Raw genomic sequence first — 22,686 nt, 5'->3', positions numbered from 1 at the left:
GGTGGTGAGGATGGCAAGAGTCCTCGGTCGTTCAACGAGCGCCTGTCGGACCACGAGGGCAAGACGGTCCGGCCCCTGTGGGAGATGCTCAAGTGGACCGCGGGCCTGTCACCTCACACCGTGGCCGTCATCGGCGTGGCCACGTTCGAGATGCTCCGGCGGCCGTCGGGGGCGCCCGCTCCGGTCCTGCTGGAGCAGAAGGAGGCTCTGCAGCGCCGCATGGACGAGCTGCTGGGCGACGACGGCGTCTTGCTCTACCCGCCGCACCCGCACCTGGCGCCCAGGCATCACGCGCCGCTGTTCACGCCGTTCAACTTCTCCTACACGAGCATCTTCAATGTCCTGGGTCTGCCGGTGACCCAGGTGCCGCTGGGGCTGAGCGTGGAGGGTCTGCCCCTGGGGGTGCAGGTGGTCGCCGGGAAGAACCAGGACAGACTGGGCCTGGCCGTGGCGGTGTACTTGGAGCAGGCGTTCGGAGGATGGAGAGAGCCTGGCACGCATGGTTCTGCATGATTCTAGGGCAGTGGTTCTCAAACTTTTTTCATGTCAAGGACCCCCAAATTGACACTTATTAGCCCGCGGACCCCCATTTGAAAAGATATGCCAGGGGCCCCCATAAGAGAAGATTTTTACGGCTGTATAGCAGTGATTCTCAACTATTTTAATTTCAAGGACCCCCAGTTTGACATGCATTAGGCTATGGACCCCCATTTAATGGCATTTCTATCTCTGGGACCCCATTTTATATTGTAAAATCAATGTTAATTTAACTCTGAGCGTGTACAAATTTGTACACTCTCAGAGTTACAGACCCATAAGGGTCCATTTGGTTCCTACTGTATTTCCTAACTAGCCATCATTTAGCTGGGGACCCCCTGGAACTCCCTCAAGGACCCCTGGGGGTCCCTGGACCCCACTTTGAGAACCAATGTTCTAGGGTCAGCTATTTAAAATGCTACAACAATGCTTTGTTAATTGCATGGTCTTCTTTCTCTCAAGTTTAGTCTTCTATGTTTCTATGGCTTATTGTGCATATAGTTTTTTTCTTATTGCTTAGTGCATTCCTTGGCCCCTGTATCGCTGCTTGCAGCTATATTTCCTTTGTTTTGTTTGTTTTGGCCCAGTGATATGTATTTATTTAAATTCTTTGTAGAGTAACCATAATTCCCCTCACACACAGTGTGTGTAGTCTCTCTGCTTTTCTTTTTCACATAAATGGTTGACCTGCCAGAAGTGATGATGCAACTCGTGAGCTTGTAAACAACAGAAACCCACATAACAGAAATACAACGCAACATAAAGACAATACATAGAATCCCCAGAGCGAGGCAGTTTGTTTAGCTGACATGCTGTTTGTGTACTCTCTGGGGACTCCATGTATTGTCTTTATGTTGGAGTCGTATTTTGTTATGTGTTTCTGTTGTTGAACAGACTTGTGAAATTGAATATTCCTGTAACAGGGACCCCCCCATAAGAGAAGATTGGTATTGTTAAAATTCATTTCAAGATTATTTCAATGTTTTCCAGTAAAAAAAAAGACAGAAAGAAATGAGAAAATAGCAGTGGTGTAAAAAGTACTACATTTGCTTAGTAAACTTATCAATACTGCAATGTAGAAATACTCTGTTACAAGTTAAAGTCCGGAATTAAAAATGTACAGATCTACAAGCTCACAATGTGTCACATTGCGACGCATTGTGAGCTTGTAGATCGGCTATTTTCAAATAAAAGTAAAAGTACAATATTTGCCTCTGAGATGTAGTGGAGTAGAAGTAAAATAACTGAAAATATAGTAAAGTAAAAGTACCTCAAAATTGTACTTAAGTACAGTACTTGCGTAAATGTACTTAGTTACTTTCCACCACTGAATGTAGCCAATGTAGAAGCTTTTCTGACCACAAAAGTGGTTAAACTTTTGACACTATATTATTAACTCATGTTGCTGGGGGAGTGGGGACCCCCTGGAACCCCCTCAAGGACCCCACTTAGAGAACCAGCACCACCACTGCTTTGTGTGGCTCTCTGCCCAGCATCTCATTCTGGTGTCCCCAGGACCGGGGGGCCTCGTTTTGGGGCCTTTTGAGAACTGTGGACAGAGCCATGGAAGAAGTATTGTTCTCTTTGGGTGAACTGGACTGAGGTTCCTTATAAAAGGACCACAGAGGAGAGGAAGTTCTGGCAGTCCTTGAAAAACACCATGGTCCTCTCTGAGAGGGAACGAGAGGTGCTTCCTGTCCACTGGCAACGGTGGTGGGGAAAAGTACTCGGAGTACGAGTAAAAAATAGCAATACCACAACATATGTGGCCTGTATTGAGTAAAAGTACAAAAGTATTGGCGTCAAAATGTAGCTAAAGTGCCAAAGTAAAAGTAGTCATTATGAATGCCCCATTTCACGAAGTTTTTCAAAAGGTTCAAAAATAAAAGATCTACAAACTCACAAAGCGATGCGTTATGAGCTTGTAGATCAGCTAATTGTTGAATAGCTGAAGCAACAACTAGTAACTGAGGAGTTCAAATAATTGTAGTGGAGTAAAAGTACAATATTTGCCTCTGAGATGTAGTGGAGTATAAAGTATTAAAACATTGAAATACTCAAATTAAGTACCTCAAATTTGAAGTTACTTTCCACCAATACTTTTGTACTTTTACTCAAGCAACTTTTACAGGATGTGCTACTTGTAACTATTTTAAACTGTAGCAATACCTCAACATAACATTTAGATATTGCTACTTTTACAGTACAAATAAAATCTCAGTATTTCTTCCACCACTGCATGGGAGTACAACATGCTTGGGAGGATGGGGGGTGTGGGTTTGGGGGGGAGGGGGTCTTCGGGACATATGCTGCTTACATAAACAGGTTTCCCCTCATCCCGTAGCTTGGCTGCCAGGCCACATTAAACACGCTGGGAGAGAGAGGAGAGCTCAGAGAGAAGAAGCTGAGGAGAAGCTGCTGAACACACTAACACATGGACTGCTGCTTACATACATTCAGCGGGACGCAGCCTGTGCTGTGTGCCCGTGCGTCAAATATAAACCATACACACCTAAACATGTGCAGGGGAGATAGCAGCGTAGCCTGGCTATATACGACGCAGAGCAGGAGGGGAACCAACGAAGGGATAAAGCCCCCCGCCGGTAAACAAAATTATCTTCATACCTTCAGCCCTGAAATGGGGGATGAAAAGAAAACAAGATAACTGTTGACGTCAACAGTTATCTATAGCTGGCATAGAAAGTCCTATATGCCACATATAGAAGAAAGAAAGGAAAAGATATACTTCATATGTTAAATAAATGCTTGCATAAAGGGCCGCCAATGTTGGCGGAATACATTTAAAAGGGTAATTGTAAAAAGTTAAAAAAGGATATACAGTGTATACAGTATGCCTATATATCGTTGCTGTTGGGCAGAAACGTCTTATCTTCATATTTTAATTTAGTTGAGAACCACTGCGTTACACCAGCGCATTCCTCTTCTGATGGTAAACTTATTATGGGTGGAGGGGGAGAGAGAGAGAGAGAGAGAGAGAGAGAGAGAGAGAGGGAACACCCAACGTATCTAAAATATACCACAATGTGTTCCCTTTGGTTCTATGGTGACAGGGCTGCGAGGGTGTGTAGATCTATCCACAGGGTGGAGAGAAAACACCAAACTAACCAAACCACAGAACATAAACCATTTTACTCCACCAGAGTGGCAGCCTCCAGTGTTGCCATGTCCGCTTATCATTATAAGCGACTTTGGGTTTGTTTTTCTGTAAAGTTGCTTGTGAATTATTGGTAGTTGCAGGTTGCGTGTTTTTTGGGCTTGTTTTCTAAAGTGCAGTTGCCCCTTGCTTCCTAAATGTTGTTTAAACCAGTGGTTCTCAAACATATTCATGTCAAGGACCCCCAATATTATATGTAAATTTGTCCACGTATTTGTCAAAATGTGTCACTTTTCCCCCCCAAGATTTTTCAAATAGCCGATCTACAAGCTCTGTAGATCTGCTATTTTGAAATGGCCGATGCATATAGGTTTTTAGAGCGCTTCTTTTGGAGCTTGTGGTTGTCATAGACCTGGTTGCTTGTTTTTCTCTCGCAAAATCTGGCAACTCTGGCAGCCTCCCGGGCCCTGCCATACACTCCTTATAATATTACTTACTGCCTGGGAGAGTGTGTGTGTATGTGTGTGTGTGTGTGTGTGTGTGTGTGTGTGTGTGTGTGTGTGTGTGTGTGTGTGTGGGTGGATCATTATAGCGTATACACAAATGCACACACAGGGGTTCACATGCGCGCACACACACACACACACACAGCACACCCCCCTAACCACTTCCTGGCCCTACATAGCTGGTGGGGACGTGGTGGTCAGGATTGCCTCCATCATCACAGAGGCTTCAACACCAACGCTGGGAAGTTTGAAGAACTGTCGAAACATTCCATCGTTACCGAGGTAACGATCCCACGGCCTGGCAGGCACTATAGTATAGCCTCCCTGCATGCATGTATGCATGTGTTGGATTGATTGATAGAATGCTTTATTTCCAAGTTTGTTAACAGCATGTATGTGTATTTTTTGCTTATACATTTTTATCCCGCGATTTTTGTAACCCATTTTTTTCACCCGGTGCCAATTTCCTAAGTGATCCTGGGCGCTACACCAGCCCTACACCAGCACTACACCAGTCCCCCACAGCCTAGGGAGGCCAGGGCCGAGCTCATGCTTCCTTCAATGCATGAGAGCCAACTGACCTTCTTGTCACCTGACAGGGGGGAGTTTCCCTGGTTGGACGTAGCGCGTGGAAGGAACACGTTATTCCAACCAGTTCCCTTCCCCTCCATCAGGCGCCCCAGCTGTCATGGGGGAGGCGGTATAGCGACCAGGATTACTACATGTTTTTGTGAGGGTATTAACTACCCTAGGAGACACGGGGAGAACATGCAAACTCCACACAGAGTAGGCCCTTTCGCCAACCCCACCTAGGGTATGGGCGCTGATGACGCGGAGGAGAAGACGCGCCCCCAGCGCCCACAGCGTCCCCGGCGGGAATCGAACCCAGGACCTTTTAGCTGTGAGGCGACAGCACTACCGACTGCGCCACCGTGCCCCCTGCATGTATGTGTATTTTAACCACTTTATCCATTTATACGTAAAAAAATTGCTGGTCTAGAAGCCAGTGGTGGAAAAAGTACTCACATTTCTTACTCAAGTAAAAGTATCAATACTGCATTGTAGAAATACTCTGTTACAAGTAAATGTTCGGAAATTCGAAATGTACTTGCGTAAAAGTACAAAAGTATTGGTATCAAAATGTACTTAAAAGTACCAAAAGTACTAAAATGTTTGAAAATAGCAAATCTACAAGCTCACAACACGTCGCATCGCGACGCGTTGTGAGCTTGTAGATCTGCTATTTTCAAATAGCCTATGTATAAAATAGGGCTACAGTGGTTAATGTATGCTTTATAATATAATTATTTATATCTGCAAAGTAACTAGTAACTAAAGTTTTCAAATAATTGTAGTGGAGTAAAAGTACAATATTTGTCTTTGAGATGTAGTGGAGTAGAAGTATTGAAGTATTGAAAATAGGAAATACTCCAGTAAAGTAAAAGTACCTCAAAATTGTACTTAAGTAGCCTACAGTACTTGAGTAAATGTACTTAGTTACTTTACACCACTGCTAGACACTTTGTGCCTCGCTGTGAGCTTGTACCTAGATCTGCTGTTTTTGGAAAAAATCTTCTCTTCTGGGGGTCCCTGCCACAAAACATTTTCAGATGGGGGGGGTCCACGGCCAAATACATATCATTTTGGGAACCACTGAGTTAATGTATGTTTTGTAATAATAAATCTAAAGCAGCTCCATGGAGCTCTGGCTGGTTTCAGCTGAAACAGCAGCAGAGAGGAGACATGCAGTGAAGACACTCAACAGCATGGAGCATGAGAGAGAGAGATGGATGGAGAAAGCACATGTCTGGGGCTGCAACTGCAACTATCCCATTATTTACTTTACTTTTCCGATTAATCGAGATGTTTGTACATGTTTTATATATGTCAACAAATCAAATACATTAACAAGTTGAGTGTAATTTTATACGCACAATGCTGTCGTGCAAAAATAACAGAGAAAATTGTGAGCTTGTAGATCAGTTATTCTCGCTATTTGTATTATTATTTTTTTTAACCTATGACAAAAACCTATGATATGCCCAAAATAGGACGATTGATCGGTTATTAATCGATTATTTGATTACTTTGTTTATTTTTTTTTTAAATCAGTGGTTCTCCCAGATGGCAGTAAAGTGACAATTTAAGGACTTTTAAGACCTTTTTAATACCTAAAAAACAAACAAAAAAAAGGTAATAAATCAAAAGTAATCAACAAACTGTACTAGGCACAGGAAAATAGCTGAGATTGTAATGTAGATCGTCTATTTTCACAATATTTAACTGTGGATCTGAGTCAAACTAAACGTAATACCTCACACAATTCCAAGTGCTTGTCAGGGTGGGGGGTCCCCAGTTCTATTATGATTATTTTTGGGGGGTCCCCAGGGGTCCCCAGTTCAAATATGATTATTTGGGGGGGGGGGGGGTCGCGGCCTGAAAAGGTTGAGAACCCCTGGATTAAATGGAACAAACAGCAGCGACTGCGAGGACCAGAGAGACAGACGGACAGGAGGAGAAGACACTCATGAAAGAGACGGATGGGGAAAGCAGATGTCTCTGTGCTGCTTCTGCTTCCCACAGAGAGAAGCAAGCAGCCAGGGAACTGGACAAATATGTGCATGTAATGTAATGTAAAGTAATGTCTGCTTGTTCGTCTACTGCTCGCTCCAACCTCGTTTAATTTGTGCATATGGCATCTAGACAACAGCAACAGATGTCTTCAGTCCTGAGAGACATACCGTACACAGTACACACGTGTGAGTGCATAACCACACACACACACACACACACACACACACACACACACACACACACACACACACACACGGTAGAGTGGCCGTCTGGGGTCGGTTCTGTGTTCGATCCCCGGCTCCTCATGAGGAATATGTCCTTGAGCAAGACACTGAACCCCTAACTGGCTCCCCATGAGCAGGTTGGTGCCTTGCACGGCTGCTTCCACCGTCTGTGTGTGTGTGTGTGTGTGTGTGTGTGTGTGTGTGTGTGTGTGTGTGTGTGTGTGTGTGTGTGTGTGTGTGTGTGTGTGTGTGTGTGTGTGTGTGTCAAGGTGAATGTAACGCACATTGTAAAGCTCTTTGGATAACGGTACTATAGATGCAGACCCACACACACATACACAGTAAAAGGCCGAAATCCATGCTGATGCAGCAGCAAACCTTCCTTTGAGGATGTGGAGACAGATGGCCTATACAGACAGACAGCCCAGAGGAGAGACACACACGCGCAGAGGAGAGGCACACACACACACACACACACACACACACACACACACACACACACACACACACACACACACACACACACACACACACACACACACACACACACACACACACACACACACACACACACACACACACACACACACACACACACACACACACACACACACACAGGCTGAAATACTGCTCTCACAGTCTGACTCCATCCAGCAGATGTGTGTACTGTTGCACAGTACCGGTAACAGAGTGAACGATAGCATTTGCAGGTACATGGCGGCACAATTCATCTCAAAGCTTTCATTCCACAATATTGATTACGGCAATTTTCTAATCGCAGGAGGCTCCCAAGAACCAAGAACAGTACACTACGGGGTGTTTGACTGCAAAGTCATACTGCAATGCTTGTGCTGAATATGGTGAATATAGGGGTGGTTGCATTATGAACTGTGGTATGTGTGAAAATGCAGCTTTTCAAAAGCTGTGCAGTTGTTTTTCATCACTATATGGATTCAATATGGAGGTGGGCTACGTGCCTGCAGTTTGAATGACGCCACGGTGCCAGGGTGGGGGAGGCGCCATGGGGTCCGAAAGAATATTAAATAAAAAATCTGTATCGTAAAAAATGTTATAATAACGTCTCATTGTGAACTTGCAAATTGGCTATTTTTTTTTTTTTTTTACTATTTCACAATGGGAGGGCAGCAGCCAGTTCCTATGGCTATTTGGGGATCCTCGGCAAGGACAGGTTTGGGAACCACTGCTATGGGGAAAGGCTTGCACACAGTGTTGCCAGATTTTGCGAGACAAACAAGTGGCCAGGTCTACGAAACCAAGCCTAACAGAAGCCAGCGGGTATACAGCAACAGTGGGTACAACAGCAGCACCACACCGGCACCGCGTGCATCAGGTTGATAAGCAAGGCAAGCAGGGACAGGCTGGACTGCTGTGTTTCCTGCATTAATAACCTGAAGCAACGGAGGAGGAAGAAACTGTGGTTGTTTTGGGTCCGCTCCAACACAGACCTCCACTCCTTTGTTTAAGTGTCTCCACTCTGTTTGCTCATTATGTTTGTAATGCTAGTTGATAATAATGTGTTATTGACACAGGAGAGGTTCCACAATCCAGACCAACCACAGTCACAGGAAGTTCTGGAAAGCTGGCTTAAACACACATGTGTGCACGCATGCACACACACAATATTCTTGTGTGAAAAGGTGAAAGGGGTCCTTTCAAAGTTCTGTGGTTTGCTTCATTGATATGCCACACACTCAAGAGTGACATTAAGAAAGCTCTAATGAGCACACACACACACACACACACACACACCCCCACACACACACACACACACAAACGCACACACACACACACACACACACACACACTAAAGAGATGACGATAATGGTAGAACATCCAGATAATTAGCATTTCCGACAAAGACAGGGAAGCGTTGAAGTGGAATGTGAACCAGTGGAGAACAGATTACACAGTTAAAGGTAACAAAGATGGCTCTGTCAGAGGAAAGGAAGTCTCTAAACCCAGATTTAGAACGGATTGAGACTCAAAGCTGAAAGCAATGGACTTACAAAACAAAAAGACAGCATCCCAGCAAAGATATACTGCAGTGGTTCTCAACCTTTCCAGGCTGTGACCCCCCCCCCCCAAAATAATCATATTTGAACTGGGGAACCCCCAAAATAATCATATTTGAACTGGGGAACCCACAAAATAATCATATTTGAACTGGGGAACCCCCAAAATAATCATATTTGAACTGGGAACCCCCCACCCTGACAAGCACTTGGAATTGTAGGAGTTGAGGCATAACATTTAGTTTGACTCGGTTCCACGGATAAATATTGTGAAAATAGCAGATCTACAAGCTCACAATTTGTGTGTGTGTGTGTGTGTGTGTGTGTGTGTGTGTGTGTGTGTGTGCGCTCTGGGCATGATGTTAAACTGCTCCGTTGTAACTACCATGGTCTATGTAGTTGAGGTGCAGTGGACGCATTTGCAACTTCTGTGGACTATGTAGCTTGCATACAAGAAGGCACTGTCTACACCGGTGGAATCTACCAACACCCGGCGCTACCTGACGGTCCCTCCCTCCCGTGAACAGCTACCGGGAAGAGAACCGAAGCAATAGACCCGGCAGCCTTCCAGTGGCATGTCCATCCGCTGTCGGAATAGCAATGGATAGACTTCCAGGCCCATGAGAACAACTACAGAGAGCGCTTTAACAGCTTTAACACCAAGCAGCAGCAGTGCAAGACTAAGAACTTTGTTTCCTCTGGTGATCCAGCCTAGGACACTATACCCACGGACTGGTTTTTGGAGGGTTTCCACAACTTGGGATGCCCAAAGACCAGGCAGAAAGGCTGGTTAAAGTATTGTGCTGTCTCTGCTGCCATATATGGCGGAGACGCCGCTACTTGTGCCCCATGGAGTGCTGAGTGACATGCGTGTTGTATCATGAGGACACGTCCATGAGTTTGTGAATGTAACCTAAAATATTTCTGTCCCTGTATGCTTTCCCTGTGTGTGGACATAAATACATTGTTAAACTGTGTGTGTGTGTGCGTGTGCGTGTGCGTGTGCGTGTGTGTGTGTGGTCAGAGTGGATTTTGACAGCAAAGTTTGATTTAGTTTTAGTCATAGTCTTTTGATTAAAATTCCATTTAGTCCGTGAGCCAGGGGGGTTGGTCATTACCATCTGAGGGGATTAATGCTCATAGTGATTTTTGTCAAGGTATGCATGTCTAGAGTTAGAAAATATGTGATAGCCTTGCACCAATGGTAGCTTTATGGGTGCTATCATGCATTTTATGTTATAACACTAGGCGAAAATTACATGGGTCAATATATGAAAACATACTATTAACCCCCCCCAAAAAAATATACAAAAGGTTTTTCAATTGGTTCTGGTACGTCTAGGCATGCTTAAGAACATACAAAAAAATCTAGGAAATTATATTTCTCGTAAAGCCATCATTTTCAAGATGGCGTCCAATATGACTGCCAGGAGCTTAAATGGCTTTATGATACTGTTCAACCTAGAAAGGTGGTTTTGGTGTCTAAAACTAGGTCTTAGGGTTCAAGAAATATGGCTGAATCAGTGAAATTACCATCAGTTAATTTTGTATTGCCAAATCAAAGATGGTGTCCATCCCATGGTGATGTTCCATTGTACTAAATTATGTTAAAAACAACAAAATATTGCAGTTGTGTGAGGGAATCTGTGAACTTCGTGAACGTGATTCATATGGGGACCTGGGGGGGGGCATTCATAGGTGTAGAATCTATTTCTAATGTTATATTTTGACTTGCTGGTCAGTCTTTGGCCTATGTGCTAAAGGTCAGGTCAAGGTCTCTCGCACCTTATCGTCCAACCAGGTGTCCAAGCAGGCAGCAGATATGGTCACTGGTTGACATGTACAGCAGGCCCTATTCACCTCACAATTGACATGGAGCCGTTTGTTGACACCTTGCAGGTATATAAGCTCTATAATGTAATTGTGCATCCCGGTGGGATGCATGTTATACAGTCATTCTTCAGCTGCATTGCAAAACTGATGCAAGGTTCAGCACTGGAAGTGGAAATGCATGTGGTTGCAGAACATGACAGGCAAGTTCAGTGGTCAGTCCTGAGTGTATCAGCAGCACGTTTCTATCAACTTGGCCAAAGACATTTGAACAGATACAGCAGTAGCCTACCTGGACACTGCACATCTCCATCCTACTGGCTGACAGTGGGTAGACAACTTCTTCCTACACTTCACATCCACCAGTTTGAATGCGCAGGGAGACACATTGACATTAACTTCACCTTTTCTCTCATGAAGCACATGACTGAAGCACTTCTTCCATGCTGGCCATGTGCAGTGTGCTTGATATCTAACCCAGTGCCTGCTGAAGATGCATGTGCTCCATGCCATAGCATAGAGGCTAAGCTAGACCTTGTCTGTCGGCACCATGATGGATTCTGGATCACTGTCTCTGCTGACCAGTCTGGGGAGCAGACTGCCATAACGATCAGGAAAGATGCTGTCATGATGCATGTGAGTGGAGTGGACTGAAGCCTTCCCCAAAATGTGCAGAAACAGAGGGAGAGTTGAAGCACTGGTGTGTCTTGGTCATAAAATATTGGGGTGTAGGATTCCTCACACACAGAAAGATCATCTCTTCAATCCCATCCTTGGCTAATTTTCCCCCATGCTGTTGTGAATAGTAATGTCCTTTACCCACATGAGATGTCATCATGAAGAGTAAGAACATTAAGCAGAAGCCGTTGAGCATGTTGTACACCTTCAGTGCTGACGATAGATACTGCATTTAGTCATGATTTCACCAGACATCACCATGAGTTCCTATATCCCTGATGCAGCCATCTCTGGAAAGGGTGTGATACACATGCTCAGTGATTACACTGATGTTCTTGTCCTGTTGTATGCTGTGTATTGGGGTGTATCAGGTGGACCTACAGTGTATCTAAGTATAGATGGAGCATTGGGATGGGACAGTCTTATATGTATGACAAAGGCAAGATCAGAGCACACTACACTTTGCTGGCAGGGAACTTCCCAGGCTACCCTGATGTGCTGGGTGAGGTGGGTGCCACAAGTCAATGGCCCTTCCTCCAACACCGACCAACCTGTTGCACCACATGTGGGCTCATTTATTTACAAGTGATGTTGTGGAAAGTGGCAGACCACCAAGCCCCACCTGACAAGTTGTTTGATGTCACAAAATTTGGATAGGAGATCTAGGATATTCTTGTTCCTGTCATTGCTAAGGGTGACCCCACCGTCAGAGCTATGTGACATGGTGCAATATCAATTTAGGGCACAGAGAGTGAGAAGTACATACTGTAACTGATGTACTGTAACTGCTCTGGTGAAGATGGTTACTGATGATATGTTCAAGCTACAGATGAGGAGTGATGTTAATAAGGAGGATACTTGTAAGGGTGAGGTAGAACAGGATGTGGGTTGGAGAATACAGATGTAGTTGCAAAAGATACATATTTGACATTAGATTATATCATTTTACATTCATGTTATTATAAATACCAGTTCTTGTGACATGTTAATGACACTTTTCACAAAACAAAATCATGAATAGTGAACCATGAATGTTCATCAAGTTGTTTCCATTTGTTGTTCTCCCAGAGGTCAATTTTAACCTTGACCTGACCTTTGACATGATTGACCTGATATTAAAAAAATAACATCAGGAATGGATTCTACATATGAAAACCCTAAAAAAGAGGTATTAAACAGAGGTATTCTAAGACAAGCGGATTAAAAGTAAAAAATTGCCAGGCGTGTGTTTAGTGGCCATTTTGGATATTTTCTTACCCATTGCACTATATTCTGTTTATTGAATTTCATAATACATTTCCTTAGAATCTAACATGGTTTTAAATCTATAGGTAATTTACAAAGGAACCCTTTGTGTTCCATCTTTCATTAAAACCAAAGTACATCTTATGTCACATATAGTCACTATGTTGTCACTGCCTGTAATAGAAAAATATTCTAGATATGCAAATTTTAACAACCTTTCTGGACAATATATAGTCTGAGCTTTATCCCAACCATTTTTCAGAGAGAGAGGGTCAATAATAAGAGAGAACCATCAGTTTGAAGTAGAATGCTTCATTCGGATTTTGAAAACTGTGTTTTGGCTTGTGGTTATAAAAGGAGTGATAACACACAGATAGCTACCACCGATGCAAGGCTATCACATTTTTCCTAGCTCTAGGGGTGTATACCTACCCAAAAATCACTATGAGAATTAATCCCCCCAGATGGTAATGATGACCCCATTTTTGGGGTCCTGGCTCACGGACTAATTTAGTTTTAGTCATATTTTGGTCACCTGAAATGTTTTAGTTGTTGTCTAGTTTTAGTCGACTAAATATCATTATAGTCGACTAAATCTACAGTCGATTTAGTCGACTATAATGTATTTAGGCGGTGCCTTGATGGCGTCGTAATGGCTGATTTTACACTTGGTTGCATGCTGAGAATAGCCGATCTACTGCGGCACGTTGTGAGCTTGTAGATCTGCTATTTTCAGAGCGCAACACCCAAGCGCAACCAAACATAAAATGACTTGTCTTTTAGTTCTACTGGATCTCTTCTTCACTAGACCCTGACTAACATTTTAGTCTAGTTTTTATTTGTTGACAAAATAGCCAATATATTTAGTCTTAGTTTTAGTCATCATAGCTACGTTTTTATTTAGTTTTTGTCAGTGAACATTTTTCATAGTTTCAACATTCATCATAGTTTTAGTCGACAAAATCAACATTGGTGTGTGTGTGTGTGTGTGTGTGTGTGTGTGTGTGTGTGTGTGTGTGTGTGTGTGTGTGTGTGTGTGTGTGTGTGTGTGTGTGTGTGTGTGTGTGTGTGTGTGTGTATACGTGTGTGCAGAGCTTGAGCTTGCTTACAGATGGGTAATTATTCAACTGAACTGAAGTCACCACTTAGTAATAGAGGAGAGCTTTTCAGGATCAACACAACCCTGAGTCACCCTGCTTCCTACTTCCTCTTCTCACACCGTTGTTTGTTGAGTCAATCATCATGAAGCACGTCATCCAGTCAAGTGACTTCAACATGCACGCTCACAACAGGCCTTTCTGCTAAACCACGGCTCATGTACTTCTGCACAATTGCCCTGCACTTACAGTAGAAGAGTAAATCCTTTAAGTTTGGAGGATTTAGCTGATATAAGGCTGTAGAACCAGTGGTGGAAAAAGTACTCAAATGTTTTACTTAAGTAAAAGTATCAATACTGCAATGTAGAAGTACTCCGTTGCAAGTAAAAGTCCGGAATTCAAAATTTACTTCAGTAAAAGTACAAAAGTATTGCTATCAAAATGTACATAAAGTACCAAAAGTAAAAGTACTCATTATGCAGAATGTCCCATTTCACAAGTTTTCACCTTTTCAATATTTTCAAAATGGCAGATCTACAAGCTTGTAGATCGGCTATTTTCAAATGGCCGAAATGTATACAGGGCTGAAGCGGTTACTGCATGTTTTGTAATAATAATCCAAATATAAAAAGTAACTAATAACTAAAGATTTCAAATAATTGTAGTGGAGTAAAGTACAATAATAATAATAAGTTCCTCAAAATGACAGTACAGTACTTGAGTACATGTACTTAGTTACTTTCCACCACTGGCTGATATAAGGCTGTGGAACACTGACAGAGGTGTGTGTGTGCTTTGGCTTTTACCTCCCTTTTACTGCTGATTCAACTCGTAATGCTCTGGTAAAAGCAGATTGAAGTGGCAGTTTGCTGACTTGAAGATTTATTATGTTCCCCAGGTTTTTATGCTTTGTTTTGTTTTGTGCTATGGTGTGTAAATCACTCCATTCCCTATCTACGATATATACTGTAAAAATAAAGGCTGTGAACTGAATATGAATTTGTATCACCACTAGGCTAGCCAACCCAATCCAAAAAAACACATTTGAAAACAACAGAAAGCTGACCAAATAAAGTGCTGTGCAATCGAAAAGAATGAGAACTGTAAAAACAACAAAATAAAATCATAAAAAGGCCAGTTTAAAAGATGAAAAGGACAAAAAGAGTGATAAAAATAAAAGCGATAAGACCATAAGAAAAATGAAAAGAATGTCATCTCTCATATTGAGGTAAAAGCCAAGGACTACAGCTATGCATTAAGATGTTTGGAAGTAGGTATCTGCAAAGTCACGGTCTCTCCTGTGCTTTAACCAATTAAAGTGGTTCTCCAAACCAGCGGTTCTCAACCAGCAGTCCGGGGACCACATGTGGTCCTTAGGGGGTTACCAGGGGGTCCCCAGCGAAATGAGTTAACATAGAGTCACAAAACATTTTAACCACTTAGCTTTGGCTATTAGAAAATAGCAGATATACAAGCTCTATGAGCTCGTAGATCTGCTATTTTCGAATAATCTTAAAAATGTGTGCATGTCTTTGAATATATATTTTTTAAAGCGAACATTTTTTATTCAAATCTTTGCTTCTGGGGGTCCCTGACACAAAACTATTTCAGATGGGGGGTCCGCAGCCAAATACATATCAATTTGGGGGTCCTTGGCATGAAATGTTTGAGAACCACTGCTCTATACTTAGTCAAATGCACATGAGTTGGTCCTACAGTGTTTTTTTCCCCCTCACCACCACATCTCGTTGCCCGAAAATAGCAAGCTCATAAGCAAGCCCACCACACAACACATTGTGAGCTTGTAGATCAGTTATTTTCCTGCGAATGTTTCCCCCAGAATAGAGATGCCAAGGTGGGTTCAAGTGGTCAACCTCGGCCTTGAGACAACCAGAAGTTCCTGGTCAGCAGAACCTGAGTGACCTTGCAGGGATGTGTGGTTTTAACCCATTAAGACCTGAGGCCAAATCTAAAAATGTCTTCTAAATCCTAACAGTTTTCTGAAAAACCTTTGTTGCTATATATATATATATATATATATATATATATATATATATATATATATATATATATATATATATATATATATATATATATCGTTGTTGTCATGCAGAAACCGTAAATGAATGCCCTACTTGATCACTCTACAGCGTCACACAAAAGTAGATCTACAAGCTCAAAGTGTGTTGCTTCGCGCCCCTGTTTCGAGCTTGTAGATCTGCTACTTTATTTGAATCCTGAAAAGTAACTGTTTTGGACATAATATGAGGTTTCCACGCCAACAGAGACGATATACAGCTCAGATCTAAAATGACAGATGCTTTCCCAGGTTTTAATGGGTTAAAAACACTTAAACCATGGGGTGCCGATGGCCTAGTGGGCTCTAATGCAGCCTGACAGCGAGTCGGGGGTTCGATTACCGAGGCCCCACGACCTTTGCTGTGTCACTCCCTGTCTCTCTCTCCTTGTTTCCTGTCACTCTTCTTCACTGTCCAATAAAAGCAGAAAAGCCCCAAAAATAACAAGAAAACACACTTAAACCCTATACTTAGTTAGTAGAGCGGATTCCCAAGGGCTATCTATAATAGGCCCCCCTCCTGTTTTTTTTTGCTCTACAACAAATATCTTGTGAGTTTGTAGATCTGCTATTTTTTTCTTTTTTTTCTTTTTTCTTTTGAGCACCACTGATATAGCAATGTACGTTTTTTTCAGAAAACTGACATTTTTAGAAATTGTCTTTATATGGGTTAAAGATTTGTAGGCAAACAAGAAAATCTGTCCTTAAATGTACAAGGCCAGTACAGGGAGATTGTGCCAATGTTGTTTTCCTGTTAAAATACGAGCTGCAACATCATTCCAGACCAGCTGCGTGTGTGAGATGTTAGCCTGGATAACACCGACATAAAGGGCATTACGGTAGTCAAGTCGGCTTTGAGATAAAAGCATGTATGACCCTTTCAAATTCACTAAAGACTTGACCTTAGATAAGACCCAAGATAACAGTTTGAACTTTTAAGACTTGAAGATATAGGCCCACATTTCTACACCGTGGTTATCTATAGGGGATCTCTGTGTGTGTGTGTGTGTGTGTGTGTGTGTGTGTGTGTGTGTGTGTGTGTGTGTGTGTGTGTGTGTGTGTGTGTGTGTGTGTGTGTGTGTGTGTGTGTGTGTGTGTGTGTGTGTGTGTGTGTGTGTGTGTGTGTGTGTGTGTGTGTGTGTGTGTGTGTGTGTGTGTGTGTGCGCGTGTGTGCTCTGCTATCACTGGAAGCTGCCCTATGTCAGAGAGATGTTGTTACTCATACCCATAAAGTACTGAGTGATATGCTTATTGTATAGTGAAGACATATGTGCCATGACTTTGCAACTTTGCTCATGTCCAAATTTGTCTTCATAGACCAGTGATTCTACAGTGGGTCGGGACCCATTTGTGGGTCGCAGACCCATTTCTATGGGTTGCGACTCGCAAGTAAATATCTTAATTTAAAAATATATATATTTTAAACGATTTTTTCCGTTTCTTTCAAAATGATTCATAAACAAATCTAAATTCCATTAAAAATACATTTTAAAAAACTTTAGAAGTAGTGAAAACAGCAGATCTACAAGCTCACAACGCGCCGCATCGCGACACGATGTGAGCTTGTAGATCGGCGATTTTCACTGTCATAGACGACTGACGTGACAAGCTGGTCCACCTGAAGTCCAAGATTTACATGAAGCCATGCCATTCCCATGTGGATGCCAAGATCCACATGATTCCATTTTCTAATATATATTTTTTTTGCAGTCAGTCATTGAATCTGTTCTGAGCACAAAACCATAATGGAGTTTGTCATTGAAAACAAAAGCGTTCTGTGACACATTCTCTCAGGCTTATGGCATATAGTTGTTTGTTGTTTTGTTTGTTTGTGTGTCTGTTAGTTGTTTATTGTTTTTGATGTAAAGTGTCCTTGGGTTTATGAAAGGCGCTATATAAATTCAAGCTATTATAATTATTATTATTTGACAGAACCTGTGTGAAATATGCGAACCATTTCCGTTTCCCATCGCGCTTCGCACTTCCGGATCTGCTACGTTTGATGCTTTCATGTGACACTGTAGTATGATCAAGAAGGGACGTTAATTAACAATAAAACACAAGTAATGTTAAAATATTGAGATAGGAGGTTTCTGCCCGACAGCAATGATATTATGAGCTCATGTGTCGTTGGGACAGATCCGTCCCCGGAACTGACCACCACATCATCAGCCCTGCAGGCTGCAGATCAATACAACTATGGACTGTGTCTGTATGACCCCCCCCCCCCTCCCCCCAGGGGTCAGTGCCGGTTTCCTGTGACATGAATTATAAACAGCAGGTACAAGCAGACACATCAGCAGACCTGTGTAATGAATGTATGTATGTCCACACACAGCTAAATCTGTACACACAGGCAATCAACTGTGTTGTGTGTGTGCGCGTACGTGCACGCACACACACACACACACGCGTTCGCACACACACACACACACACACACACTCACACACACACGGCCCTATCACGGTCACAAACACACAGAGGGGGGTTGAGAGAGGAGAGAGAGAGAGAGGGGTGGTGGTTCAGTCAGTGAATCAATACCCCATCTTTTTCCATTTGCTGTATTGCACCATTAACATTCCTTAAGTATCCGTTTACAATTGAGTTAGTGCTTCCTTGTCCCATATACCAATCCTCGCCTCCCCCAATGCCTCCCCACCCCTCCCCACACACACCCCCCATTCTCTGGGCACACAAAAAAACAAGGTCTTATTTCCATGCTCTTGCCTATAACCTACTAACCTGGTGACATCTTGATGTCCCATACACTGTATATTTGATTTGACAGTCAGACACACACCGACAACCACAAACTGGGCCGAATAGCACACTGTCACGGCTCCCAAAATGTAATGAGAGTAACAACGTGGAGTCAGTGTGTCCCCAATGTGGCTCACACCACACATAGTGAATGTGGTTCTGAGAGAGAGAGAGAGAGAGAGAGAGAGAGAGAGAGAGAGAGAGAGAGAGAGAGAGAGAGAGAGAGAGAGAGAGAGAGAGAGAGAGAGAGAGAGAGACACACACAGAGACAGAGACAGAGACAGAGACAGCGAGAGAGACAGAGAGAGAGACAGAGAGAGACATCAAAACAGATTGAGAGAGGGGAGACTTTTCCATCATAACAGTATTAATGTGTGTCAGACTGTAGACTATGTGAGTATAAAAGATAATTAGAGCTTGGATTGGACTTCCTTCAAAAGCAACGTCTAGCCTAATATAATGTAATAATATAATAAGAAGCAGATGTGTTATTGTAGAGAGTCACGGTGGCTTTGCATAAGGAGATGAATGAACTGTAAAGAGTCAGTGACCAACAGCTGAGAGAGGTGATGAAGAGTTTTTACAGTCTGATGACAGGGGTCTTCAACAGGGGGTCCAGGACCCCTAGGGGGTCCCCGTAGTTAATACACTGGGGCCACCAAATCTTTTTGCGATAGGAACTTTCTTTTCTTTTACATTAACCACTTGAACCCTATTCTGAGGGGAACATTAGCTGAAAATAGCAGATCTACAAGCCCACTTTTTTCCGAAAAGAACAGACCAAGTACAACTTTTCTATGGATTGAGGGTTTCAATGGTTAAAAAAACTGTCTAAAAATACACATTAACATGAATATGAATATGACAGTTCTGTCAATCAAACATGTCTATGGAGCCATCTATGAAAAAGTTGAATGTGCAACAAAATGCTATGCAATATGTAGTGGGGGGGTCCCTGCTTCATCGCTCTCTCAGCTATGGGGTCGGGTCCTTGGCTTGAAAAACATTGATGACCCCCGGTCTATCACACACACACACACACACACACACACACACACACACACACACACACACAGTGACTGCCCCCTCAATGCACACTGCTGACGAATGCACACTTATTTATAGTCAGAACAGAAGACACATAAAAACACAAATGGAAAGTGTTGACAAAAGACACACAGACTGAACAAAGCATGAGGGAGAGTTCAAGTTGAAGTTGAAGTGGTCTAGATTGACTCATCATAATCCCATGGTGTGTGCGTGTGAAATGACTGAGCGCGCGCGCGCGGGTGCGTGTTATAACAGACTGTAGGGTCATTTAAAGGGTTTCTCTACCTGTAACGTGTCCAAGAAGACGCTCCGTCTGAACCGTCCTCTCCGTATCTCCATCTCCATGGCAGAGCCTCGGGCCACCGTGGCTCTGGCTGTCTGGTTCCGAATGAACATCTTTGTTACAAAGTAGCGACTTTTCTCTCTGTTGCAACTTTGTGTCCCTTTTTTTTTCTGCCGCCGCCGCCGCGTCCTTCTTTGAACTTCACACTTAGAAGAACCGACTTGAAAAAGAATCTATTCCGAGTTCCGAAAACTCTCTCTCTCTCTCTCAGACACACAGCCAGAGAAACGCACAGAGATCCAGGTGGCACTAAACACTAAACACTAAACAAACCGAAGCAGCAAATCTCCCTAGAGATGTTTTTTCCTCCCAGTCCTGATTTCAAACAGTCAGTCACGCTTTCTCTCTCTCTCCCAGGCTCCCTCCTCCTCAATGCACTGAGTCTAATCGCACAAACACACTTGAACAATCCTCTTCCACTCTTCTATCTTCTTGCAGAGTCACTTTCTCCACGCATCCACAGGGCTGTCTGTGTCCCCTGTTTGCCCCACAGACAGACAGACACACAGATAGACAGACAGACTGAGACGGTGACACCCTCCATGTGGTGACTGACTGGCTGTGACCTAACTTTTGCTCTCTCTTGCTCTCTTGTGACCAGAGTGAGACCTCTGCTGGCCACGCTTTGATTAGCAGTAAATTAACAAAGAAATGACGTGCAGTGATTTGACACATTGGATGGATGCAGGGACCCCCGACCCACAGGGATTTTGAGGGGCCCCCAGATGACAGTGCATGGACAATTTAAGTACTTTTAAGACCTTTTTAATACCTCAAAAAAGAAAGAAAGTTAACAAGACCATTAGGCTACTGCAGCAAAAGTAATCAACAAACTATACTATACAACCCAGTGGTCAAACATTGGCCAAATTGTCAAGTATTATAAGAAAGAGGCAAACATTTTGAAAATTGCCGATCTACAAGCTCACAACGCATTGTGAGCTTGTAGATCGGCTATTTTCACAATATTTATCTGTGGAACAAGAAGTGCTTATCAGGGTGGGGGGTCCCCAGTTCAAATATGATTATTTTGGGGGGTCGCAGCCTGAAAAGGTTGATGTTTGTTTGGTGGTGGTTCTCAAAGTGGGGTCTGGGGACCTGGGGGGGGGGGGGGCTTCCAAGCAGAATAAGTTAATATAGATTCAAAATCTGTTTTAACGGTAGTGATATCTTTTGTTAAAAAGTTAAAGCTCTATATTCAGAGAGTAATGTAATCATTGCTAGTGATCGTTCAGTAACAGGTGTCTTCCTGTCTCTCCAGCTCTTTAATAAACAGAAAATACATTCGGGTGGGTTGCCAATTTCATCCAATCAAGGAAGAGTACCAATTTATCAGTTGTTCCCGGAATCCCAGTTCCAACCGTGTCTGCTCATTTATTTGTGTCATCACTTCCAATTTCACCCGTTTATCCTGCATCCTGTATGCGTTCTCTCTCCTGATTGGATGACAATAAATGTATTTTCTGTTTACTAAAGAGTTGGAGAGACAACTGAACAAACACTATAGCAATGATTACTATCAGAATATAGAGCTATTTAACACATATTTTATCAAAACAATATCACTTACTGCATCTTTAACGGTCCTGGACCAAACGACAGTCACCATATCAGACCAAATCATGTCTGACAAACATTTCTTATATTTGAGTCCAAGAGATAATCTTATCAAATGGGGGGGGGGGACTGTGGCCTAATGCTTATCAAATTAGGGGTCCTTGAATAAAAACCTGTTGTGAAACCCTGGCATAAACCATGCCGAGCCAAGCAAGGCCATTCACCATTCTGTCTGTCTATTATATGTCATCATGATTTGTGTGCATGGGGATCTCATTTTAAACAAGCTTATAAGTGCTTTATGAGTCTTCTAGTTTAGTAGACCTTGTATTGTGAATTTGTACTTCCATGTACTGTTGTTGTCATGTCTTACTAAATAAAGTACATCAATCAAATCAATCAAACCACCACCTGCATACATATGCATTATAGATGAAATCATAGCTTATCCAACTATTATTTCAACTTCTTCTTTCTGCATGGTTTGGAGCGGAAAAGACTTGACAGGTATGTGTGATTGTTTATTGTATGTTTGGAATGTTGGATAATGGATTTGACAATGTCAGTCAGCAGGTTACACAAACATACAGGGGTCTTTATAGCCCGTCAAAGAAAACATTGAATACAAAAAAACATATTACCAGGGCCGGATTAACCCTTCGTGGTGGCCGGTGCTACGAACCATTTTGGTGCCCCCCCCCCCCCCCCCTGGACCATTTTGTCAGAGGGGGGGGGGGGGGTGTGCTGCGCGGAAAATTGATGCTTCGCCGGCGCGTTTCACCGTTGTAGCGCTCCTTCAGCAGCCACTGCTTCTAAATTTCGGTGCTTTTCTAGGTGATAGTTGAGTCTTCTTTCGGTTTCTCCCCGCCGTTTGGTTCTCCCCCAAGGTTGATGCCCTGTGCTTCAGCACCTAAAGACCTTCCGTTAAGCCTGCACTGCGTATTACAACTAGCCTATAGTGATTCTAGTCAACTGTTTAACCACATTAAAGTGGCGCTATGTAAAAAAATAAGAAAAAATGAAAAACAAAATGTGCTCCAATCTGTATGGCAGAGTATT

At 43.0% G+C, this 22,686-nt stretch overlaps 1 protein-coding gene across 1 annotated transcript in view; it reads left to right on the top strand.

Moving 5' to 3' along the window:
* Positions 1-513, top strand: part of LOC308088882 (fatty-acid amide hydrolase 2-A-like) — a gene marked incomplete at both ends in the record, with an annotated part of 1,623 nt that extends 1,110 nt beyond the window's left edge. Inside the window, one exon of the mRNA XM_080433468.1 lies at positions 1-513. This exon is cut by the window's left edge and continues 1,110 nt beyond it. Within this exon, the coding sequence (XP_080289594.1) occupies positions 1-513 (513 nt within the window).
* Positions 514-22,686: the final 22,173 nt, after the last annotated feature.

The sequence above is a fragment of the Gymnoscopelus braueri genome (genome assembly GCF_963280865.1).
Source record: "Gymnoscopelus braueri genome assembly, chromosome: 7".
Lineage (NCBI taxonomy): Eukaryota > Metazoa > Chordata > Actinopteri > Myctophiformes > Myctophidae > Gymnoscopelus > Gymnoscopelus braueri.
The sequence above is the reverse complement of the archived record's forward strand: the minus strand, read 5'-3'. Positions and strand labels throughout refer to the sequence as shown.